A 27,580-nucleotide genomic window follows, 5' to 3' on the forward strand; every position below is an offset into this window, starting at 1 on the left:
ATGGCATTATTACATTTAATATAAGAAGTATGAGATATATCAATATTGATTTTAAAGACTTTATTATTATTATTATTATTATTATTATTATTATTATTATTATTATATTTTATTTTTAATAATAATTGTTGTTTTTGCATATCAGTGTTTTCAACATCAGTATATAATCTTTGCGGTGCATAGGTTTAGAGGGTTTCAATAGCCCTCATTATTGAGTGCTGCAGGGTTGTACTGGTGGATTAATTAGCATAATATAAGACAAATTGATAGCACCTGATTGAATATATACCAGTCTATTCTACCTGCCTTTAGCTTGACCTGGTCTATAGTTTATTATTGAAATGACCTTTAGCTTTTTACTGATTGCTGAGGAATTTGCAGTCATAAAGTTACAACACAGGTTTGGCTACTGTTTACATCACACTGGTGGTTGTCTGTTGATTCAGCGTTGGCAGGTACAGTACACACAGGAAGTTCTCTGAAATGGAGGATGTTGGACTTTATCCAACAGGCTAAAGAACGTCAACGTGTCCCAAGGAGATCGTCAACGTGTCCCAAGTTAAATAAGGAACACTCTTTTCCAATAACATATTTTGCATGAGGAGATTTAAAACAAGGACCAAAATGTGTCATAAATGACATACTTATACTACTGTTGTATGTAGACAGAGGAGCAGAAGGGGATCCAGCCCTGTCCTGCATTTGAGACCTGGCAGTGGCAGACAATAATGGGGACAGAACAGTTGAATACGGTCGCTCCAGCCCCATCCATCCATTGGCTGCTCCATTCCTATCAAAGGATGCTGGCCTATAGCGCCAATATAATCCACAGAACCTTTTAGAGCCAGTTTCCCAATAGCCAAAAAAGCTCTTCGGATACAATTGTCCGGGTGGTAAGATGCAACGATGTTTCATTGTCCATACTCCGCTATGTTCACGCTTCTATCAGATAAGGTTTTCTGTCAATTCATTTTTTAGGCAGGCACACAGCTTCACCAAGTATGTGGCACATTTTCTTAATGAGCACGACAGTCCCAGGAAAATAGAAGAGTTTACAGATCTGATCCCTTTCAACCGGTTAAGTTCTTCCCTGGAGCAAGGTTAAATCCATCGGTCCCGGTGAAGCAAAATCTTCTAGCCACTCCTGAAAACTCACACACAACTGCTCTGGTACCTGTTTCATATACCATTCTGGTCTCCCTCCTCCAGGGTGATGTCCATTCACTGACTGTAGATGCAATTATCCCAAAGCATTGTCCCAGACCTGAAAGCTAATCACTGGTGATGGCTGTCACTCACCGGACCGTGAGTGCCTCTGTGCTGGTGTGTGGTTCCCTAGCCTTCCTGCCGGCATCTGTCCTGAGCCGCGGTCGCCCACAATCTTGATGCACTGCGCATGCGCAGCAACCAAGAACTTATGACCTTTGCTTTTAATCTCATTGGTGGATCAGGCACCTCTCCCTATTTAAGGCACCTGTGCTCATTACCTCGTTGCCTGATCTTGAGTCTCATTCCCTGTGAGTCTCTGAAGGTATCTCCTGTGTCCTGCTAGTGTCTTCAGCTTCCCGCTGATTACCTGTGCTACTCATCGGTGGTTTCCATACCCGCTACTGATTCCTGTATCCTACTCGTGTCCTCAGCTGGCTTCTGGATTACCTGCTCTGCTCACCTGCGGTTCCCATACCCGCTACAGCTGTTCAGCGTCCCTGCTGTGCCTGCATATCCTCGTGGACAAGCTTCTCTACTCATCAGCGGTATGCTTACTTGTTATTGACTATCAACTGTTACTTTGCATATCCGCCTAGGACAAGCTTCTCTACTCAGCAGCGGTATCCATACCCGCTATAGACTATTTGTTGTTACGCTGCATATCAGTTTTGAACAAGCTTCTCTACTCAGCAGTGATATGCATACTTGTGATTGACTATCAGTTATTATCTCGCATATCCGCTCTGTGCAAGCCTATCTACTCAGCAGCGGTATACATACCGTTATAGACTATTAGCTGTAAACGCTGCATATCTGTTTGGAACAAGTTCCTCTGTGCTCTCAGTGTCTTCATACCGTTATTGACTCTTTGCATGCCTCCACTCATCAGCACCTGAACTTCTCCTCACCATAGCAGTGGTACAACTTGCTGTACGCAGACCACTGACTTCCACGCTACCTACCTGCACCTGGACAAGTCTTCTCACCATAGCAGTGGAACTACTTGCTGTACGCAGACCACTGACTTCCCCGCTACCTACCTGCACCTGGACAAGTCTTCTCACCATAGCCAGGGGCGCACGCAGGGGGGGTTTCTGGTTCTCCGCGATCGATCGTGCGCCAATGCATGTCTTTAAACATGCAATCCATTTTGCCTAGACAGCTCCGCTGCGGATGCTTGTTTGACAGCGCCGCGGCTGCTGTACAATTCACCCTCTCCGAAATGGAGCTGCTGCGCATGCGCGGCCGCAGCAGCTCCTCCCTCACATATCTCCCAGCAATACCTCACTGGCTGTGTTCCCTGGTGAACGAGGTGAGGGTTTATATGGCTATCTTAAATAATCTGAAAATAGCTTTCTAGTTTCATATACTGGCCACAAGCAAACTTATATAGTATTTTAAGTCATAAACCAAAGACTCCATTTCTGGAGAGCTGTGTGATATATATATATATATATATATATATATATATAAAAATATTGTATTATAGGATTAATAAAGTAGAGGATCTTCTACTTTATTAATCCTACAATGCAATATTTATATATATAAATATATATATATATATATATATATATATATCACACAGCTCTCACCATACAAGATTGCTTGTGTGCAGTATCTGGCTTCACCCAGTAACTATATATATATATATATATATATATATATATATATATATATATGTGTGTATGTATGTGTGTATATATATATATATATATATATATATAATATAGATTTTTTTGTGTGTAAATGTTGTAAAATTATAGCCACGCCCCCACACATGCTAGTCACGCCCACTGGAGATGTGGCGTGGAAACCCCCCTCCTCAGATCCTGCGTTTGCCCCTGATAGCAGTGGTACAACTTGCTGTACGCAGACCACTGACTCTCCTGTTACCTTCCTTCACCTGCTCACGTCCAACCTGGTCTCCGTGGTTCAAACCTGCCTTTCCGCTATAGATGCAAGTCGCTGACTTATCTACCAATATAGCTGCAAGTCGCTGACTCATTTACCAGTATAGCTGCAAGTCACTGACTATCATCATTTCCATTGGCATCCTCTCTCCATCTGCTGTTATATACGTTCCACTATTCACCCTGCTGCCAGAGGACCGCTGTGCAAACTCCGCCTCTCTGGTAAGCATAGCCAACTGGTGAAATCCTGGGCAAGACTCCTAGTGCCCGTGACAATGGCATTATCCAACATATTAGCGTTGAATGTCCAGCAGACAGATATTTATCTGACAATAATAAACATTGAATACCAAGCAAATACAATTGTTCCCAGAGTATAGAAAGATCACAACCTAGAGATTACAGGTCACTTTGTCTGAGGTCCAAGCATGGTTATCTAATCATCACATACTTAGTTGCGTATCCAAGTCTCTGTAGTTACAAGTGTCCGATAGTTAGACATCCCAATTGTTATTCTGTCTGATAAGCCTTAAAGACCATCTTTCTGGTACGCACATTAACTACACGAGTGGCTGGTGTTTTACTAGTTTTATTTATCCCACTAAGATAATTGATTTATTCCATTGGTGTTAAGGATACATTTCGGACCAATTCTTGGTCCTATGTCAATTTATATAACATAACAATACTACACTATTGTGCACCTCCTCCTCTATCTCCTATTTCTAGATTATTCTGGTTAAGGCTGCTGCCTGCACATGGGAAGTGTTTTTTGCAAGATTTTTTCTGGACTATAAACTCCTATTACACATACTGATAATTTGTCACAGCGACATTTTTTGGTTATCTCTTTTATATATATATATATATATATATATATATATATATATATATATATATATATATATATAAATATATATATATATATATATATATATATATATATATATATATATATAAAAAGTATATATATTTATATATATATATATATATACACAATAAAAAAGACAGTTGTCAGCGCTTATCCTTTACGCTGCATATCTGTGTGTATCTAGCAAAATTAAAACAGGAGGTATTAGTTCATATTTTGATAAAAACATTTAAGCCTGCATCCCAGCGTCAAGGGCTCCTCATTATATGTAGGTCCTACACTAACCTATATTCTTTAAACACCATTGAAAAACAGTTAAAATCAGATGCACTCACCTCCCAGGTATAGGGGATTACATCTAGCAAGGGCTGGCTTGTGAGCCACACCCCAATGTGCCTTAAATAGGCTTGATGGCTAGCTGCTATGACAATAAGATAATATTTTGAAACAAAAACCACAAAGAAAACAAGCCTGGGCTCGGTATAGCCCATATTATATATGGTAACAGCTGCGTGGCAATAAGCCTGCGCTTGGTATATCCCATAAAATTACCTTGAAGACTCTCTGCATTAATCTGAACTCTAGCACACAGGTAAAGTGGGACATTTATTCAAATTGGCTTATTTTGTTCTTCCTGCACATAGTATTCTATGTTTTTGTTTTTTTTTTCACATTAATGATTGTTTTTGTAGCCTTGTTCTGTTACATTGGAAGACTTGGAGCTAGATTTACTAAACTGCGGGTTTGAAAAAGTGGAGATGTTGCCTATAGCAACCAATCAGATTCTAGCTGTCATTTATTTAGTGCACTCTACAAAATGACAGCTAGAATCTGATTGGTTGCTATAGGCAACATCTCCACTTTTTCAAACCCGCAGATTAGTAAATATACCCCTTAGTGTTGTCCAGAGCAACCAATCAGATTCCAGCTATCATGTTCTAGATTGTACTAGATAAACGACAGCTAGAATCTGATTGGTTGCTCTGGACAACACCTCCCTTTTCCTTTTTAGAAGGTTTGATAAATCTCCCCCATTAGCCCCACCCTAAAGATTTACAGCCGAGCCCAATATTAGTATATAAAAATCTCTTAGTGCACTGACTTAGGTCTCCTCCTAACAGAGACTTCCTTGTCACTGGTGGGAGAGAGTTTACTAATTTGGTCAAGCTTGCATTTAGAATCTCTCTATTAATCTGAACTATATTACACAGGTACGTTAGAAGCGCAGGACATTCTTTTCACTATCATACACTGTTGCTCGCTACCTGGTTGAAATTCAACTTATTACTAATTGTTTAGCAATTTCTGTTTCATAAACTAACATTACTATGAGCGTTGATCAGCTACCATATGAGAAAGAAATTAATATTGCTATTAGTACTATCACTGCTATTAGCGTCTACTTCTGCGAGCATAGATAATTGCATATATACTGCCTTTCAAACAAGTCAACTAACCTAGATTCATTTCCTCTGCTACTTTTTAGTTGCTGATAAAATATTATTTCACTTTCATTTCACTCTAGAGGAGAAACACAAACTTTCGGGGAGTTCTGAAGCTTCTGCACCGCAAAGGGATAAGGTAATTCATTTTATATTTATTTGATATTTATTGAGCGAAGACACAATGAAGTAGATGTAAACATACGCACAATTACAGAGTAAAACAAGTTTGATGTATTCTATTGTATTCTATTATATATTCTAGTGTCAGACCCAGGTACATGCATCTTACTACATTGACTATTCAAAATATTCAAAAAGCATAAGTGGGCATGATCCCTTAAACAAATTAGTGGCCAGGTAACTGCTTCTCCCAAGGTCACCAAATCACATTCCAATAATCTGATTGGCTAATGAACTGGGTACCACAGGTGCACTGGAGATGGAGATGAAATATAATAATAGACCATAGTCAAACACGCCTTCAAAAGAAACAAAAGATTGAATTTATGAAGATTAGAATGTGAAGTTGCATGTTATCTATTTAACTGTTATTTGAAATAAAGGTTGTTTTAGATTAATGTCATCTGCGTTTTGAGGTAACCGTAATTCTGTTTGATACTCACATGTTTCAGCGAGTGTTTGATGCTTATGCAGTCATGCCAATGGGTGATGAAAATAATAATTATTATTATTATTTTTTTAGTATTTGCATTTTTTATTTCAATTAAAAAATTGCTTTTAACTTGGAAAATAATTGGACTTGAGACAAAAGTCAGCTGGATCTCTCTTGTATGACAGCACAATTTAATCTTATAGTATTTGTCTCTTATAGAACTGGGGTATTGTAGGTTTTTCATTTATTTTTCCTAAAATTGTCTGCGTTTTTTTCACTTGAATTTTATTGGTTGCAATACCAATAAGGATGTGTTCACTTTTTATATCCAGTGCATATATTTTATTGCAAAATAAGCATTGCGAGTGGAAGATTTTAGGTGGAAAAGTGGACTGTCATGAAAAATCAGGACATATGGAATCCTTACTTCTGACACATGTAGCATAACTGTGTCATGCACGTCCTGCCAGTGATTGACGTATTAACATATGATATGGATTATGATAAGTGATTTTCCAATGTACGAGTGGTGCTATGAAAATCACACACAGGCTTAAATTAGTTCCCTAGTCGCCCATCATAATAAGTAATGAGAGTTGAGTGGAGAGTGCACATTTTTCGAGACGTTCCTTGCTATGCGGAGGGTGGCATGGTATTTTCCACTATGCAAAAGGACTTGAATTGGTCTGGCTGTCTATGTTGCAGTTTGGTGCAGAACCGCATTCTAGGAATACACTGACCAATGCCAGAAAGAGCGTTATAAACAAAAAATTATCACATTTAATAAAAGACAGTCCCAATGTCCCTTCACTCTCATGATTACTTTCAGCTACCAATGAGGATAAACTGAGCAGAATTTTAGGAGAAAAACTAAGAAGTTTATTTTAAAGAAAGAGGTTGGTCAATGGACGAGAGAAACAAAAGTCCATCCTTTCTTCAGCCCTGGATTTTGGTTGAATTTTCAGGGACAGCCCTTATAGCTTACATTTAACAATTAAAGTTTCATGCAAAATTAGTTCCGGTCTTCAAATTCCACTTTTGGTTCACCATTCCTCGGAATAGAATTACACGTTGTACTACTAAATTGGCATTTTATTTTTTAATTTATGGGCTATGAATATAGAGGGCGAGGGGTACCTTCTAGGGTGCTGCCAAGGCTTGCACAGGTCGTTATTAATTGGGGCTTGCTATAAGCAGAAATGATAGCACTAAATGTAATAATTTTTACAAAATTGAAAGGTCAGCAAAGAAAAATGTGTCCCTCATCCTGGGTGATTTTAACAAACCAGATATAAATTGAGATGGTAGTTCTGGCAAAGGAAGCCAGGATATCTATTTTAATAATCAAGTAAATTTTGCAAGTTTTAGAGGAAGTAACTAGAGCGTTCTCTATGTCGGATTATATTCCATGTACAGGTGAGGGGGCATATAGGGAATAGCCATAAAAAACATTTTACTTGATTTTCAATAAAACGTTTTGTATGCGAGCACAAAAATGTATTCATTTTAGAAGGGCAAGAGAAGCATTGAAGCTTATAGACTGGGAATATCACATCTTAGCAGCAAATTCCAAATGGGAATTTTTTTAAAAAAATTGTAATAAATACTGTGACCAGTACATACCGTATAGCAACAGTAAGGGCTAAAAGGCAACTGATGTGGTTAATTAAAAAAAGGAGAATAAATAGAAGTCTAATTGTTTAATATTCCTTTAAGTTCATACAGGGTGCAAAGTGAATCGGTACCAGATATGTAAAAATTGAGGCTTATGTGTTAAATGGTCAAGTCCAGACTTTTTTAATATTACAACTTACAAATTATTACATCAAACTCAGGATCTTAGGGAAGAATGGGCAAAACGATGCTACATAGTGCAGTATATAAAATATATTGTTAATACCAAATGCACATACTTAAAATAGCAAAATCAGCTGATCTGCAGATTCCTTGCCTCTAATACCAATATTCTCTTTGACCATGATGGTAATTCTCCACAAGCTCCATTGATTACATTTCATTAAATGGTATCCCAGATTAATACAATGATTTGTCTAATGAATGGTCAGACAGAGGACAAAGGATCATCAATTGAAAATGGAAGAATTCTGATTTGACCATGATTATAGGAAGCAGTATTTTACTATGAGGGAGGTGGATTTTTTTACCACATAAGTTAGGAAACTCACCAAAAGTAAATTGGAATGCCGTTTTTGAGGTTAGGAAGGATCCACCCTCCTGTGAGACCAAACTGGCAACTGTCACAGTGAGGGTTTTATGTTGCTTTATTTTAGATCAACACACTTAGGGCTAGATTTACTAAATGGCGGTTTTCAGCGATTTTTCCAGCAAAATTACTAAAGCCCAAGCTTCTATTAAAACGGCCAGAATTGACACTTTAGAAAACCACCACTTTTCAAATCGCCATCCTGATTTTAACAATGATGAACATGCAAACATTCGGATTTACTAAGATGGGGTTTGCAAAACCGCTGCAAAACCACCAACCAAACGGACAAAATAAAATAGGTGGCTGTGATAGGGGAGATTCCTCAATCTGCATGCTGCCATTCAGAACATAAGAGGAAGCACCATTGATATTTAAATTATTGGGGCATTTATTATTTATTGATTAAGGTGCAAAATTAATTTTTAATTTTATGGGGGCAATTTTTTTTTCTTAATTTCAAGGGGACACTATTATTGTATAATATTGTGGGGACATGTGAATATATAATAACATTAACTGATTTTTAATGTTGGATCTAATTATTTATGTTGCACAATTTGGCATTACATAATGCCACAAATAATATAACAATTCAATAATTTTGTCCCCTCAATATAACAAAAAATAAAGTTTGCCTCATAAGTTAATTATAAATTAATTTTTCCCCTTAATCAATACATAATGATTGTCCCAACAATTTGAATGTCAAAGGCGCTTCCTCTTATGTTCTGAATAGCAAAATAACACAAACAGCGTGTTTGCCAGCCATTATACATTGCAGTCTCAATCCACTCTATAGTAAATGCAGCGGTTTCGACCACTCGAGTTTGCTGGCGGTTTAAGTACACCACCAAACTCGATTCTTTGTAAATCTGGCCCTTAGAGTTAATGAATGACTGAATGAAAAGTTGATTGACCTGTCATTTTTCAAGTTTGCTCAACAAATGTAGAATTACTGTTATTAATTTGGTTTCCTGCATTAGGTGCTTTGATAATAAATAACATGTAGAGAGGAAGCGGGTTTTAACATTCTGTTCAACAGGAAAACTATCTATATAGATGGTCTTAACCACAATGTGGTTAGCAACCCCCCCAGTTAACACATAATAAAATGTTTCTGTTATTCTCATGAGTGTGTTTCTGTACTATGAAATTCAGCAGCATTTATTTTCATTATTTTACAGATTTTGTGCGTTCCAGCACCTAGGTGGAAAGGACCATTTTTTTGATAATTTCTATAAAAATGATGGATGAACAGTAAACATTGTTTTGGGCTGTTTATTACCCAAACATATTTTTAATGGTAAGCTAAATTTGTAAGGACGTTAATACTTCATGCTTGATGTGCATTAGTTGTTAATTCTTATCATATATATAGTTTAACTTAATAAAATACAGGAACAGAGGCTGATATCTACAGAGAACGGGAAGTGGTACTGTGCATTTGCAAATACACTCAGCTGGTTAACTGATGAAGAATTGTATCCATAACATGAATAGCATCATACATTACACATCAGTTTCTCATTCCTAGTAGATTAAAACCAGTACTGAAAATATTATTCTTGAATGTGTACAGAACACAAGAAGGGATAATGCACAGTGGGCCATATGTGTCTGCCAACAACGTATTCTGAGAAATACACTAGACATAAACCAGAGGAGCTGTAATTTTCATGTATTAATTCTAAAGTACAGCATAAGAATCCTTGCTGTTTTGTATTTAGCATGCAGATCAAGAGTAGTAAAATGAGAAGATAAAATGCTAGTAATTTTTAAAACACACAAACCAAGATATATAGTACTATAAAACTGTTAATAAACATAAAACAGAATATTTACTTGGATTTTAGCCAGCATATGAAACATGAACAGTAGCACTCTACATTCATTAATACCCATTAAAATAGACCATACTGTGCTTAATTTATAGTTAGGAGCTAATCAAACAATGGAGGGGTGGCAAATATGAAATGTGTGGACCATTTAGAGTTGGAGTTGGGGGCATGTGCTAGTTCAACTCAAAATTGCAGTGTAATAACAAAGCTATGCATTATTTGTGTGTCACATGCAAAAGCAGCCAGCATTTTACCTGCATGCAAAAAGAGAAAATGTTTTTTGCACCCCTTTCATTGCATTACAAATGGTTTCGCTCCTGAGTTTTCACACTAAGAATTTAATTTCACATACTGAGAAATTGCACTGTGTATAATAATGTGAATTGCATTACTAAAAATATATACTGCTTGGCAAATCCAAATATCGTCATTTATATATATAGCGCCAACATATTCCGTAGCGCTTTACAATTGGGGACTAGCATAGTAAACTAATTAACAAACTGGGTAAAACAGACAGAGAGGTGAGAAGGCCCTGCTCGCAAACTTACAATCTATGGGACAATGGGAGTTTGACACATGAGGCTAAGGCTAAGTCTACATTTTGCATTTGGGTCCAGCCAGGCTGCAAAGGTAAAAGTGACTCATAAGCTAAATGATCCTGTCACACAACAATGTTGGTCAGGGGGTTGTTGTCTTGTGTGAAATTGCATAACGGGTGGTAATAGGGTATTGTAGTGAGATTAAGAGGGTGGTTGAGGAATATTATAAGCATGTCTGAAGAGGTGGGTTTTCAGACAACGATTGAAAGATTGTAGAGAACGCATGAAAGATTGTAGAAAACACTTGAAAGATTGTAGATAATGATAACTTAGTCTTTAGGATGCTAAAAGATACCTGTGAAGTTTGTGTGGTACATTAACAAAGCTAAAAAAATGTGAAGGCACATCTCCTCAGCGAACCTTTAAAACTAAGTATTTTCAAGAGGCTAAAAGGTTATGAGAACACATGCTACTTTTTGGACTTCTGGGACATCCAGGAGAGGAGGTCCAAGAGGAAAGTGTGGGTAGGGAGTAATGGCTAGATTTGCATCATCACAACTCCCGCCCACTGGTCAAAGATGTGAACATGTGATTTGCATAGTCAGCTCCACCCACCACTGCTTTCATCATCATCATCATTTATTTATATAGCACCACTGATTCTGCAGCGCTTTGTCATGTAAATCTCATCCTTGTGTGTTGGAGGCAGAGACTGATGCAGCAAATGGCATTATCAAGACACTCCACACTTCACAAGAAAGATAAGCAGGATCCAGGAGGCTGGCCTACTCTCCATGAGTCTCCCAGACTTTCTGTGAGAGTAGGCAAGTATGGGGAACAACTCCTTAGATATGTCTCCACTTCTTAAATGCACTAAGATATGTTATTATACTAAGGAGCAAAAACTTAGTTGTATGATGTCTCAGAAGAGAAAAATCTGCATTTGTGCAGCAGGAAAACATGTTGTATATAACTAAACTTCATGAACTTGTAATTAATTATTGATTGAATAGCCTATTAATATGTGCATATATTTAATACCACCATTCTGCGCTCTTTGTCTTTCAACAGGTCACATTCGACTGTATTAGGAGAACAATGGCAGCTAAATATCTAATTATAATATCCTTACTTCAAACTTTCTGTAAGAAATATTCAACTACATTAATTGTCTAAATTGTCTGTCATGTCTCCTAAATTTATAATTGTTTATTAAAGATAGCTATTTATATAAGTGATATACATTTAATACAAGAGTCTGTTTATAACTCCAAAAATCCTCCTTCCAAATACCACTGTATTCCGCTTTAACAGCTCTTAATAAAGTGTCTAGTAATATTCCTGCTGCTTAGATCATTGAATATATTTTATTATTATTATTTATTTATTTATTTATATGGCGTCACAGATTCCATTGTACCGGATACAGAAGCAAGTAACAAATAGATGAGGTAGTACACATAAGTAGCACAGATGAGTGTGAGTAATGCTATGGGGACTCACACGGAAATGCATTGCAGGACATACAAGGGAGTCAGACAGTAAACAGGACCTTGCCCGTGAGAGCTTACATTCTAGAGGGAGGGGTGGTGAGAGACAGTAGGACCAACTGGGAGAAAATAGAGATGGCAGACGAAGGAAGAGGAAGTGATTGATAAGATGGTCGGGAAATGGTAAGTTAGGTGAGCTTGAAAAGAGGAGTTTTGAGTAAGTGTTTTAAGGAATGAAGGTTGGGGTAGAGTAGAGTGAGGCGGGGTAGGAGTTCTAAAGAATGGGGGCAGCACAGCAGAAATCTTGGAGAGAAACATGGGAAAATGTAATGAGGGGTGAATTGAGGCAGAGGTGAGATATAGGGCGGAGTGGCCTGGTAGGTATGTAGTATGTACCTTGAGACAAGGTGAGAGATGTAAGGGGGAGAAGAGTCAGTAAGGGCTTTGTAAATGAGAGCAAGAAGCTCAAACTAAATTCTTAAACGGATAGGGAGACAATGAAGGGATTTGCGCAGAGGAGAAGTGGAAGCGGATTAGGTAACCCCTCTAATCAAACCTGCTACTCAATTACTTTTTTATTGTTTTTGACTTGCTGTATGACTGGTCCATTGAACACTTGGCACAACTCACACTTATGAGAATAGTTAATACTTGGTTTATCTAGAGCCTTTATTAGTCAGGAACACTCATGACAGTGTTTCACTATTATAGTACCCCAAAGGCAGTGGCCCACAGCACAATATTTTGGATAATTGACAATCAAAGTATTCAAGAACAGTTTCTGGGACCTGGTTTGTGGTCCATACCCATGGGTTGAACACCAGTGGTCTAGAATAAAAAAGAATGTCCTTTGTTCCATCTGGATTTTTGATCTAGGGAGCACCTATTATTGTGTGTTTCTGTATTGTCATAATGGTATATTGTGTGACGCCTCAGTGTTTTTATTTACCACATTTTGGATCCTCGTTACCATGTATCTTAAAGTGCTTTTTACTTGCCTACTCTTGGATTTTAACTGTTGTCCCACTGCACACAGGCAATTTTTCTGCTCATCAACCACAGGTTCCAGTTTCCTCTGTCATGTAATTTGTTTAAGACTTTTATGAGCTCTGATTACATTATTGCTTTCTCCTGTAAATCTCCTGTTGGCATCAGGGCAATTGTCATCCTATATATATAACCTTCTGTTTCATGTACTCTTTTTCAGTGTATAAATGTTTCTTTACTGTTTTCTGGATGTTAACCTTGTGACTTGGTTTATGATCGCCCCATGCCCATACCCTTGACATGTTTTCTGAATTGTTTTGGTCTTTCATATCCTTCTCCAGCAATCAGCAGCCTCCTAATGGGGCTCTCTTGGGGTCCAAACCTTTGGTCACCTCCCAACCAATCTCAGCCCTCTGGTTTAAAATTAAGGGACCGTTGGACTCAAAGGAGCCTGGACCAACCGTTAACATCACAGAATATCCATTTTCCAAGCTCGATTCTTGTACATTTAATGTGTGTTTTGGAAACATATTGAGGGATATTGGCTCTGTGTAAGTAAATGATTTTAATAATATATATAAATCACTCATATTACTTTTCCTTTTGCAGGCACCAGGTATTCTGCCATAACAATGCAACAACCCTCTGCTGTAGCAGCCTTGGTTGGCTCCACCGTTAATTTGAGCTGCCATATGATATTAGGTACAGAGACAGTGAAGCGAGTGAATTTATATTGGTATGTTCACGAGCATAACACGACAAACAGAAACTATGTGTACCCTGATGCACATTCCAAATATATAATCACCAAAGATTCATCATGGCTCAGCAACCCAAGTCACAGCACGGATATGTCTTTTACCATTTCTAATGTACGACTCTCTTACACTTACACATATTTATGCCATACTTCATTGCTGTTTAATTCAGGCAGCAGAACGTCAACAGGGAGAGGTACATATCTTCTTGTATACGGTAAGCATGTTTAAAACATATCCTGCGTATAATACCTTGAATTTTATAATGTGTGTAGACTGTATGTAGACATATTTGTGTTTAAAATTGCTTACAAATTGGTGAGCTGTGATATCTGAACTCCCCAACTATAAAGGTATTCTTAACAATGTTCTTTTATGGCACACAAGTCTGAATTTGTGGGCACGCCACGGAAGCCACAGGCCAAAAGTTTTAAATTCATTGCTTGTGTCTGCGCCACTCTTGGGGCTAGATTTACTAAGCTGCGGGTTTGAAAAAGTGGGGATGTTGCCTATAGCAACCAATCAGATTCTAGCTTTCATTTATTTAGTACGTTCTACAAAATGAAAGCTAGAATCTGATTGGTTGCTATAGGCAACATCCCCACTTTTTCAAACCCGCAGCTTAGTAAATCTAGCCCTTGGTGTGGTCATTGTTGGTAGATTAAAAATCTGCCTCTGTGTCTGGACATTCACTCTTTGCTGTCATATCTAAATGCAGGAGCCACAGGCATTTGGTGCTAACACACGATTATTGTCTAATTATAGACAACATGCACGCAACAGCAGGTTGGCAGACAAGGATGACAGAGCGTGGCATCTGGACTGGGGTCTGTTTTTTTTACAATAGTTACATGGATTGGAGTCAGATTTTTACACTTCCCACCAGGACTAATTGATTTAAACAAGGGGTTGGTTCTACTAATGGAAACTGACTGCAGAGCTGCCACTGTTCTTTCCTCAATAACAGTTGTAACTTTAGTCGTAGCTTGATGTATGCACAATTCACTATGTTTATTACAGAAGTAAACAGGGGAAGTGTAAAAGGGGATTCTTGGCTTGATGGTACACAATGCTTTCCTCTTTTTCATCTTGCATCACTTTCTCGTACTTTCAGTTCATTTTGTTCAAAACATGTTATTCACAATAATGTTATTTTTTCTAGGCTTTTAAATATAAAACTAATATAGGATTATAGAATTATATGGGATGGCAAATCTTGAAGTTCTGTAACCTTCAGGAGTCATTATTACATTTTATTTAATCATATAACTCATCTGTGGTATCTTATATCCCTATAATTTACAGAACAAAGTATATTATCATTTTTATAGTTTGGTGGTAACTTTCCTTTAAAGGGGTTGCATCATACAAATGTTAAATTCAGCTTTTGTAATGGGCTAATTATTTACACTCATTCTTGCTCCTCCCCTTTTCAGGCATCAATGCTTATTTCCTCTGCCTGTCAGTGACCTCATATACATGCTAACACTCCATAGATGCGCGCCTATTGAAGAAGAGCTCTCTATGCTCTAGCCTTACAGTTCCTCCCCCTCTTACATTAAAGTGATTACCTTGCCTATCACAAGCATGTTTTCTCCTTCCTAATTCTGATACTTAGGTGTAGTAAGTTTCAGAAGGAAGGAGCTTGCTGATGATTGGTAGAGGGACATACTTCGAGGTGGAGGAAGTGACTACTGTGTTAGTAGTCCATGTTGCTGGGTATTTGAACAGACAATTCTGAATCAGAACAACTCTGATATAGGTTCACCATAATAGGTGTTTCTAAGCATGCTAGTAAGGTCAAACACAGGCAGAGTTTGAAGAGGAAGTAAGTATTCATTCCTGAAAAGGAGTCTAGAATCAGAGTAACACAAAATTTCATGGTGATGGAAAGATGCACTAAACTAAAACCATTTAGTCCATACATTTCTGTAGCAAGTTGGACTTGGCTTGAGGGTTATGATTTGAACAACCTAATCAGGAATCTCAACTGTCTCATAACATGGAACACAGTACTAGGATACATTTGCAGATAATTTGGTCAATGGCATTGAAATCTATTTTTTATTAGCGACATTTCCGTAATTTCTAAAAAATTGAATATGAACCTATCAGACATGATATATATCTAGCTGTGGGTAATAATAATTGTTTCAGAACTTCTATTCCTGCATAAAATAATTGTATAGTGAGTTTTGGCTTAGGAGAACTTGATATACCACATCTGATTAGAAGATACATTTATCATCCCAGAGTTCTAAAAGTTTTCCCGGCAACACATTCATTAGTGTGTGTGATCACCATGGATATATGTTTAAGCTTTTCTAAATCCCCTAAAGCGTATAAGTGGATAGATTTTAGAAATGAGAGAAAATTTCAAAACTGTTCCTCGGAAAGTACACCATGTATTTGGGTTGGAATTCTGTATATTTCTCCAGTGGACTTATGTTCCTCATGAAATTCCCCTTTTTATTTTTATTCTGGACTGAATTTTCCTATAATTATTTGTTTCACTCAGATTTCACCCTTTTTTAAACCCCAACCATACCATAGAGCTGAATAAATTGACACCGTCATGGCCCCAGCTTCGCAAAATGCAGAATTTACAGATACAGGGTAGAATTGGACACATAAGTGTCATGTGCAGCCCATAGTTTACTTAGTATTCTGAACCGCACATATCGTAAAATGTGTATATTCATTATCAGCATGGCTCTTACACCAGGGGAAGCAGTCGCAATAGATATTCTGCCTAGAGGTGTATCCGTGGTTACTTCCCTCTTAGGGTTCTATGTAAGAAGCATTAACACCTTCTTACTGTACTATACCTACACCTACCTGCCCTTTACCTCTCCCATTTTGCCTCTGTAACACTATTGAGGTGCGACGGGGAGATACATCTCAGTTTGAGAGCAGACCGAGACTTAAGTTTTTCGACTGCGCAAGCGTGATTATAAAAAGTGCTTTTTGCATTTATGAGTTGGACTTACGTAAATTAAAGATCATGTAAGTCAAAATCCAATGCATTTCTAACGACCAGGGTTGACTTGTGTCTCCATGCCGCTAAAGTATTGCACCTACAATTTAGTACTCCCCAATAAATGTCTCTCCAAGCACAAAGGTCCTCAAATATACTATGGGCGCAAATATACTATGGGCGCAAATATACTATGGGCGTAAGTTGTGCGCTTGTTCAGTGCAAGAAATTTACACAAGTCCCAGTTTTACATGGTGGAAATAACTCTAAACCTGGTTTCTAAGTAGACAGTTAAAAATGAATGTGTATAGACCAACGGGACATAACATTTTCATTTGCAGTATATATTTTGAATAAATGAATAATGAGTTGACTGAAGGTGACCGATTTTTGTCTAGTTCCTTTTTTTTAATGCTATTTCACCCATACAATATTTGTTACATGTATGAAGTTAAATAAGTAAATTGGTACAGTAGGTCAAAGTTATACCAGAATTTGTGGTCTATTTAACAATATGCTGTGATAACCTAGGTTTTCGATCGCTGCATTTTTTTCTTTGGTGAGCCTCTGCTACCGCCAAGTACATCACTAATCTTTTGTGAGTGATATTTGAAAATCACCAAAAGAGCCACAATTAACCAACAATCGTTCTAGGACAATTCAACTCTTCTATTAACATTTTCAAGTATACAAGTTAAATAATATGCCAGACCATGACTTGAAATGTCACTGTGGTTTTGTTTAAAGCATGGTTAATTGTTTCCTTCCTTTGTAAAACTCAGAACAAAAAGCATATACCAATAGATTTGAAGTAAACTGAAAAACAAACAAAGAGCAGACAAGATATGTTAGAATGGCAAATTGTATTTTTTTTTAGCTTTTAACTTCTTTCTTTTTCTTTCATGTTCTTGTTTTGGTTCCTCAAGTTTAATTATAGACAGCAAATGGATAAGTAGGAGCTACAATGCTTTAGTCTGCTGTGTACTAACCTAGTCATTCCAGAGTAATGACTGCTAGTTTATCTGATCTAAAATTGATCATTCTATCAATATCAAATAACATGCAATAGTAAAGATGCCCCGTGTTTAATGGTTAATTTTCTAGCCGGTTATGTTTTTGTTTTCTTCTCTGCAAAATGTGCCTATGAATTTTGCTTCAATGTATGTAGTAAATTTACTTTTCATGTTCTGGACCCATTTGTGCTTCTGGAAAGGAGATTGTAGTAAATTGTAGCTGTTGGAAATACATCTGCTAGTTCCAGACATAGCAAAAGCAACTCAAATACTATGTGGTACTCTGTTCCTGTCACCAATATAGCTTGTCTGTATTGTGGTCTATGCAAACTGAGTATATTGTTTTAGTTGATGAACCACATCAAAGAAAATTATTTCATTTTACTTTGTGATCCATCTGTGAAAAGATTAGCTGAAAAGAGCTTAAGGTGCTAAAGTTAATTGCTAAAACATCCGGTGTAATTTTGTGTGGTTCACTGAAATATGCTCTACTCAAACTTAATCACTGTAAATATCTCAGTTTTTTTTAAAATGCAGCACAAACTAGAACCTATTGGCATGTCATGTACAGTATTATAAACTATATAAATTTCTATGGGATGTACCTTTAAATAAAGGGTAGTGTCCTACAATTGCCAATAAAACAATAAAGCAATAATTTAATGTTTTCTCTTTTGATCTGTATTTCATAAAAGGCAAAAGCATTTTTTGCATAATCATTGCCAAGGGCTGGCTGGCCTGGGGCGTAGGGGGGCAGCGCCCCCCCGGGGTGCTCAGTATTACCTCAGTTAGGGCCCGGTGGTAGGCCGGCCGGCCGCCCCCCGGATGCCATATCACCTGTTTTTTCCGGCGGCCGCATCTCGTGACATGGGGTGCGGCTGTTTCAGCGCACAGGCGGCCGCATCACATGACACGCGATGAGGCCGCGTCATCAATGATGCGGCCGCATCGCGTGTCATGTGATGCGGCCACCTGTGCACCCCCCGGGCTGAAATCTGCCAGCCCGCGCCTGATCATTGCTTCGGCCAGTTTTTACTTTTGAAAAATGTTCATATACTTGTCTCAGATGACCTATTTTGAAAGTGTTTCATGGTGTACATTTGCCATTGAAGGGAAACACAAATATGACACTTTAAGGACCAGTAAACCAAAATGCAAATGTTCAGATATCTATATATTGTTCAGTGTTAAGCTGACATTCCACTTAAGTTCTGATAAAAAAAAGTAAAGCATTACTTCCTCATTACATTACGACAGATGTAGCTCCCCATCTTTAGGATGGTTCTTAATTGGATCTCACATAGGTCAAAAAATCTCTAAATGCAGATTGAGTTGCTGTGACAGAGTATATTTCTGGACAGCAAGTCTGCAAATCTGTCACTCAAACACTACCTATTTAGAAAAAGACCTCCTTCCTTACACGGCAACCTGCTGCGAGCATGGTTAACATATTTATTCAATTATATACATTCTAGTTAATTTGTGTGAATTATTGAGCTCGGTAATTCACAGACTTCAATATAAATGAATTTAAGCTACAGAGATTACATATGCAGATCTACCAGTTAAGGTGCAAACTCTAGGAAGGTGTTGTATATAATGTCTTAATTTATAACTGCATTATTTTTATTTACTTTATGTCTACCAAAGATAACCTCAAAGCCTATGTCAACGGCACAGATATAATTTGTAGAATTGACCTACAAGAAGTGGAACATGTGACGTTGGTTTGGGAATTTGAGGGTCGCGGGTATAAGAACAATGGTCATGATTTGATTTCAAATTCAAGAAATTCATATTGGATTGCCAACCATCTCTCTAATGGGACCACGCAATGCCAAGCCCATAGGAACGTTACCTTCACCTGCCTGCTCCAGTACAAGGGGGAAAGTCTTCTGAATCACAGTATCGACATTACTTGTACAGGTACAGTATATTATTCATGTCTTTATATATTACATTACTACAAACTGCTTACTACTATACCCTTTATCTTCCATTCTGTCTTTATATAGTTAATTCAGGTTACATGCACTGTATGATATTCCACAGAAGTAATTATTGGAAGCTCTAGTTATATGATTGACTCCATGTTTTATTCTTCTATCCAAGCTTCTTTGTTTCTATCAGATCAATCTGACTTATTATTGTTACATTTGTAATGAATGGTATTGCAGCCTTGTGGGTAACTGTTTGTTAAAGCTATAATGTTACTCTTTTGCTTTTTTTATGATAATTGAAAAATGTCTACTATCAAACCTTAGGTCAATCCTGCCAGTAAACATGATTTTCATGTTACTGTAAAAATGACCATTGGATGCTTATAACGAAGCCTGATCACCCTAAAGCAGCACGAACAAGATGACATTTGTGTTTGGATTATGAGAAGGGTTCGGCTAACATTTACTTAGTAATGGACTATATATAGTGTATCATTTTCTACGGGAGGATTAAGATTAATAGTGCTCGCATCAAAGTTAACTGTAAAGACGTAAAAAGTGAAGATGACTGGGCAAAAATGGAAGCATAGCCATTTGCGTTTTATTATTGTTATTATTATTATTATGATTATTTATTTATATAGCATCAGCATATTACACAACACTGTAGAATGTTTAACATTCACACCAGTCCTTGCACCGGCGGTGTCAATTATATTATCACTATATGTCTATGGGAGTTAACTGGAGCACCCAGATGGAACCCAAACAAGTAAAGGGAGAGCATAAGCACCATACAGATCACACCCAGGTCAGGATTAAACTCAAGACCGCAACAATCAATATTAACCACAGTGCCACTGTGCTACCCATATTGTTATCATATAGGTCATATTTTCAGTTGGTAGCTGTTAGTACAGCATATGTTCACAAATTGTGCCTGGTCACAGACTTATAAGTACACAGGATTTTGCTCTTTTTGCCCCTAGAAGGGATAGTTAGAACATTTGAGTCATATCCCATTTAGGATTGTATCTCCCAATTGGATAGGAACAAGGTACCATCTTCGGTAGCATTTTCCTTGATACGTAGACATGTGAAGGAGGCCTCGGCTTTATGACCAGTCATCCACTGTTCTCTGTTGCTTCTTCTGTGGCTCAAGCTCTTATGAAATTAGTGGTTAGGGATACTGAGGAGGTATGAGAGCCATTTTCGGGTAAGTGGAGTTCTAAATGGCATATGGAGAGGGTAACAGGTCTGTTCTTCCCAGCCACTCACACAGCACAGCTCCATCAATATGGATGGGAAGAGACCGTGCCCGCTCCAGTTACTTGTGATGATGATGTAACTGGCAGTTTGTACAGATTCCCTCTGCAGCCATTTCAACCCGTCCACCACCGAATGCCACAGCAAAGTAAGCGATGGTGGAGAAGGTGGGAGCCAATTAATTACACTAAGAGTCCTCCCACACTTACCTTCCATTCAAATATCTGGACTATATACTGTTGAAGGCAGACTATTCTGTCTGCCTCCTCTGTTGCCTGCACACTTGGGATGGCTTGGTGGACATCCACATGTGACTCGATGAGACAGGGAGGGGAAGACACAGGCATATGTTGCTACACACTAAGGAGTGGCAGGGTGAGATGGAGACTGTCACACAGGGTGTGCAAGATAAACTGGAGCAACGTATCAATATAATCTGTGCAGTATATTCAATGAGGTGGCTGGTCCCCTCTCCCTCAAGTGGGGGGCCAGTCAGGCCCATCAGAAAGCACTACAACCCAAGGGCCAATACAGATGGACCCATGGGCCACCCAAATCAGGGGCCTGACTTTGCCCCTTCCTAATTAAAAAAAAGCAGAAACAAAAAAATAAACCTAACGCAACCCCATGAATTCATAAAGGCCACTGTCCCAATGAGAAATCTCCAAGTTAGGTCTATGGCCAATCTGCCTCTGCAGGCTATAGTTTCATAAATTATAAATAAATAAATGAGCTCAAACTCTTTCTCCTCCTCTGACAGTTTAAGAAAACAAAAACAAATGCATGTACATCCTAAATTAGCTGGCCAATCACTGAAAAGTAACATATTTATATTCACTGATGTATATAGGGGTTAACTTCCTTTTGGGACACTCCACAAAGATTGCACTGATTAAGGTGGTCAGTGACTTGATCATTGCTAAATCCAAAGGCCAGTACTCACTTTTGTTTCTCCATGAACTCTCTGCTGCAGTTAGACATTGTTGACCACTCACTTTTCATACAAATGCTGCCTACATCTTCAGGACACTCTCATTTTTTGTTTCTTATCCTGTTTATCAAACTGTTACTTCAGTGTTCATCTCGCTATTCACTTCCACTATCAGTTTACATAACCCACGACTCAATCTCTTTCTAGGTCACTTCTCTTTGAAAACTAATAAGCTCTTTTAGATTTCAGTATCTCCTGTGTGCAAATGACACCCAAATGTATCTATCCACTAAGGATCTTTTACCATCTGTGTTGAACCACATTAATGATTGTATATCTACCGTTTCATCTTGGATGTCCTCTCTCCACCTCAAACTACATCTTTCAAAAACTGGGCTATAATCTTCTCACCAGTTAACAGAGGCAAACTACCTGCCATTTCTATCACTTTTAACTACACAACAATAAACCTTACCCCTCAAGCTCAATGCCTGGGTATTGTCCTTTGTTCTCCACATCTAATCTTGATCAAAAATTTATTACACACATCTAAGAAACATATCTAGAATATACATAGAACACTTGCTCCCTTTCCCAGTTACAAGATTATATTTTATAACTCCTATTTTATAAACTCCTATATTTTATAAATTGCAAGCAGGCCCGTCTTACCTCTGTCTACTAATACACAGTCTTGTTTTATTACAGTGTTAGCTCCCAATAATAAAGTGCTGCAATATGCTTGTACTTTATAAAGATATAACAATAATAATAATAATAATAATAATAATAATAACAATAATATAATTAATAATCTTAATAATTAAATATTTTAAGTGATTCAGAGATTGCTAAGTGCATAATTACATAATTGTCTCCTCTACAAATTTTAGGTGCCCTCAATAACTCGAGCTTTCAAGGTAAGTAACAATCAAAGTGGGACTTAGCTGAGAAAACATGATTTGGATAAGTTGGCTGGGAAGTATTACACTTATACCCCAAATAAACTCATAGATGTCCATTTAATCAATTTAACAATCTTCTTCCGCATGTTCTTACCAAATAAAATGAATTGACTTAAGTCCAAAGTGTAAAGTAGTCAGAAAATGTGAGTAGATATTTCTGAAATTTGCAAAAATAACACACATATACAAATAGAGAGAGAGCGAGAGAGATGTTTAACACCAGTACGAGGAACAGATAGATGAAAGCACGGACAATCACTTTTTTAGATAAGAATGACAGCCACATTTCTCTAATCATTGAAAATGAACCTTTTATTATGAGCAAATCTTCATAGATAACCTCTTCTCTGCTTCCTCTATCACTTTGAGTACCACAAGACTCAGGCCCTTCTCTATCTAGACCACATCTCTTCGAAAACAGATAAACTTTTTTGGATTTCAGTATGCAGGTCACACCCGAATGTATTTATCCTCTCCGAATCTTTTACCATCTGTGCTGGTCACAACAACTTTCAAAAACTGAGCTAACAATCTTCTCACCAGCCAACAGAAGCTAACTACCTGACATTTATATTTCTTCTGACTACAATACAATAAATCCTACCCCTCAAGCACACTGCTTTGGTGCCATCCTTCAATCAGAACTGTCCTTTGTTCCCCACATTCAATCTTAATCAAAGTCCTGTTACATACATCTAAATACATGTCTAGAATGCACACAGAACACTTGCTTCCATTCCCAGCTACAGAATTATTAAACTATTTTTATAAAGACTGTAAGATGGTGAGCAGGACCCACATACCTCTTTGTCTGTTATGATAACATACAGTCTTGTGTTACTACAGTGTTTGTTCCCAATTGTAAAGTGCTACAGTATACTGGTGCTATATAGAAATAATAATAATAGTAATAATATTTTTTACAAATTTGAAGTGAAACAGAGAATGCAAAGTGCATACTTACATAGTTGTCCCTTCTACACATTTTAGGTGGTATCTATAGCTCAAACTTTCAAGGTAAGTCATGATCAAAGTGGGATATAACTGAATAACATGATTTGGATAAGGTGAATGGGAGTTAGTACATTTACACCCCAAGTGAACTTATACATGTCGACTTAATCAATTTATCAAACGTATCATTTTCTGCAGAGAGAGGGAGAGAGAGCTATTGGAACAGATAGATGAAAGCCGGGGTAATCATTATTTTAGAGAACAATAACAACCTATTCTCTGTGTTCTTTGAAAATGAATCTTCTTTTTAGAAAGACATTTTTTGAATAAACATTAGCATCGCCCACCGTTTTATTGCTGTTATTTGAATTTTTGGAGACTACTTCCTAACCACAATTTCTTTATGACTTGTTGAAGATATGTTGTACGATCTAGTAAAATGTATAGTACGAAATTGACACCAGGGAAGGGGTCTTTGCGGAGGGACTTCTGTTGAACTTCTATTCAGTGGTCCAAGTGAAAATTTAGAAATGGTGGTATGGAAATTTAGAAGTGGTCGGCATGAATAATACAATGGGAATGTAAGTGAACAAAATGTTATAGTTTTACAATTAAGGCAGTAAGAAAAATGAAGGTTATGCATACCACTATATACCCCCACTTTGACGACTGTTTCTATTCAAGGGGAACTCTTTCTAGTGGGAGAACATTTAATTGTAATAACTTCTTTTGAAATTTAGAACAAAATTGGTAACAAACATGTTTTTATGATCTTAGGTGAGCTGAAAGCATCTCATCCAGTACTTCTCTACAGCCTTGTTCTGGGAAACTCAATTGTGATATTGATATTCGTTCTTGTGTTCTTCTTCTTGATGAAGAAGAGGTGGCAAAACAGACGAAACAAAGTTGCTCTACCAGATCCCAACATTGCAAAATACCGCAAAATTCGGCAACATCAAGTGAAACTACAAAACTAAAAGAGCTCAATCAAATAATTAACTTGTGCTGCATAGATTTGAGAGGTGCCTGTTATGCTTCTACTGAGTTATATAGTGGTTTAGATTTGATTTAAGGGACTGTATATACAAAACTCACCTGGTGCTTAAAAATGTTAGTTTTCCATTGATGCCAATTAATTTTCTGCCCAGTGCACATTAAGGGGCACACTCTTTGGAAGCAGACTCCACAAACTAAAAGTGCACCTGTATGGATGGAGAGGTAACAATCCTTTAGAAGGTTCAACCTTCTACTCTTACCACCCAAAGTTTTTCTCCTAAAATGCTGCTTAGTTTAGCCTTATTTCTAGCTTAACTAAGTCATGAGTGACTGCTTGTATTATATATTACGTTGTGCATGTCATGTGTTTTCTTACACTGCTCAGGGTACATTGTAAAGGGTTCACTTATCGCTTAGCTAGTATGGAAATATTTGTGTGCGCTGCAAACATGGTGTGCTCAACCTAGTCAAACAAGAACAAAGTTATACTAAGCTATTGGTTCAGTGCTGTGAAAGTGCCGTACTATGTGGGCCTGATTCATGTTCGGACGTATGTCCATTTGCGTGCCATATTTTGCTTTAAATAGCCCTGCACATACCCAGAAACAGAATTTACACCAATGGATGCAATTGCATGCAATTCACGTCTGAACGCAAATGACTTACGACTGCCTACGACTTAAGAGGCCGAAAGGGGGAGGGAAGGGGCAGACTAATGCAGGCCATGTACAGTAAGGACGTCCCAGTGCAGAGAAAGCCAATTGTAAAAAACTTTGGTGGTGGATGGGGGAAACTAAAAATGAATAATACAAATATATAATAGTACTAGATAAAATAACTAGTTGAGGAAAAATACATATATAAATAAAAATGCAAATACTAATAAAACTGTGAAATATAAATTATGTTAGTGAAGAAAAGGGAAGAAGTAAGGAAGCATAGAGTGCAAAGGTCGTGAATTAATAAATGATAATGAAAGAGGTTCGGTGTGATAAACTATGACACAAGCTTTGATTTGTCTCAGAAATCAATATTTTTTTGGGGAGCTGGTTAATAAATAAAAGTGACAGACTAGAATATTTAGGATATATGAAGGGTCAACGACAGTTAGACAGACCAGATATGATAATTTTAGGAATTCACCTATCAGTGAGATATCCAGACAAAGAGAGATACTAGTAACAGGTTTTTATAGTACTGTCTGGCTTCTGTTCCTAGATCACAAGTACCTGGTCACAAGAGCTTACAGGCTGGTTTTCTCTTTAGTAAGGGTACCCCATGTGCATGGGCTGTTCTGTCACTACAATTATTTGGAGCAGCAGAGAAGCATATTTCTAGGCTTACTCTGAGCAATGTAATAAAAAACTTTACACACTCAAAACTGACACTTGTAGTAAAAACAATCACCGTACCACCTTAACCTCATCGATTTGAGCAGTAAATGAGGCTTAGCAGTATTTTAGGCGAAAGAAAGGAAATTGTATTTTATCGAAATGGTCGTATTTAGGTGATTGGAAGTACTGGACTCACAGCTCAAAGAAGCACATGAATAAAATGTCTACATCAAATAGACATTTTTATCTTTCTAGATAGTCCTGGCCCAAAACTGCTGCAACAAAAGCATCTTTCTCCCTGTCATACTCACTGATCACTCGATGAAGATATGTATCACCACATTGTCCTCTGCTGCACTGGAGCAGTTCGAGGTATTGAACACACACAGAGATCCAGCATCTCTTTTTATCTGATTCCATCATTCATTTAATTATTAACCAATCCTGGGTACAGACTAAGTTTAGAATCAGACTTAATACATGATGATACACAAAAATACATACAGACAATAATAGCAATAATTTTACTTGCATAGCGCGTTTCGCCCAATAGGACTCAGTATATATTCTGACATTTTTCTGTGTATATTTATTTTTAATGTAATTATTTTTGTCTTACTATTTCAACCAGTATACACACATATAATACTATTATAATAACTTAAAATAACACAGTACTGGTACACTGATAGGCTACAATTATATTGCACATACTAATTATATGCCAAACACACAAATACAGTATAATGCTCACATATCCTTTCATTGATATTTAATTATATGTATTATGTTCTATTGTGTATATTATATTGCTTTAATTTGCACCAATGTTTATGATGATATCAGATATATAATTAAGTCTCCTTTGCATTGCTTATACAAGTGTGGGATCAGAAAATTTAGGAAACCAGAATGACATGACAAAGGAATATATAACTGCTCCTGTTTTGGTAACAATGTCATATATATTGACATCGTTAATGAGCATTGTTGCAGTTATTTTGAGGAACACTGCTAAGACATTTAATGACCCAGATGTAATCTGAGTGTGTAAGTTTAATATATTTTAGGGCAGGTTTTCCAAATTATTGGGGGGGGGGGGTCTGAAAGCGAAAACCCTCAATTCCAAGAATTCCAAATGATAGACCCCACATCTGTCCTATAATACGGTATACTACTATATTTCCCTGGAGACCTGACCAGCAAATTTATGTAATCAAACCGCAAATACAGCATGCAAGACGAGAAAAAATGTTCCCCTTTTTGTAATCTGTATAGTGGATGCCAATTAAACTTGTTTCTATTACCTAA

General features: G+C 37.3%; 1 protein-coding gene across 7 annotated transcripts; it reads left to right on the forward strand.

Annotated features, from left to right (window-relative positions):
* The first annotated feature begins 3,078 nt into the window (after nt 1-3,078).
* LOC142107621 (uncharacterized) lies at nt 3,079-27,580 on the forward strand. 7 transcript variants are annotated; one of them, XM_075191152.1, is made up of 9 exons: nt 3,079-3,344; nt 5,519-5,574; nt 9,463-9,581; nt 11,730-11,802; nt 13,745-14,110; nt 19,534-19,809; nt 22,914-22,940; nt 23,976-24,002; nt 24,717-27,580. In XM_075191152.1, the coding sequence occupies exons 3-9, from the start codon at nt 9,579-9,581 to the stop codon at nt 24,914-24,916; spliced, it is 972 nt and encodes a 323-aa protein (XP_075047253.1). In that variant the 5' UTR covers nt 3,079-3,344; nt 5,519-5,574; nt 9,463-9,578; the 3' UTR covers nt 24,917-27,580. The 7 variants fall into 7 exon arrangements, with proteins under 7 accessions (XP_075047253.1, XP_075047252.1, XP_075047254.1 ...); XM_075191151.1 differs by lacking the exon at nt 3,079-3,344 and adding an exon at nt 5,067-5,204; XM_075191153.1 differs by lacking the exons at nt 3,079-3,344; nt 23,976-24,002 and adding an exon at nt 5,067-5,204.

Source organism: Mixophyes fleayi, chromosome 11 (assembly GCF_038048845.1).
Source record: "Mixophyes fleayi isolate aMixFle1 chromosome 11, aMixFle1.hap1, whole genome shotgun sequence".
Classification (NCBI taxonomy): Eukaryota; Metazoa; Chordata; class Amphibia; order Anura; family Limnodynastidae; genus Mixophyes; species Mixophyes fleayi.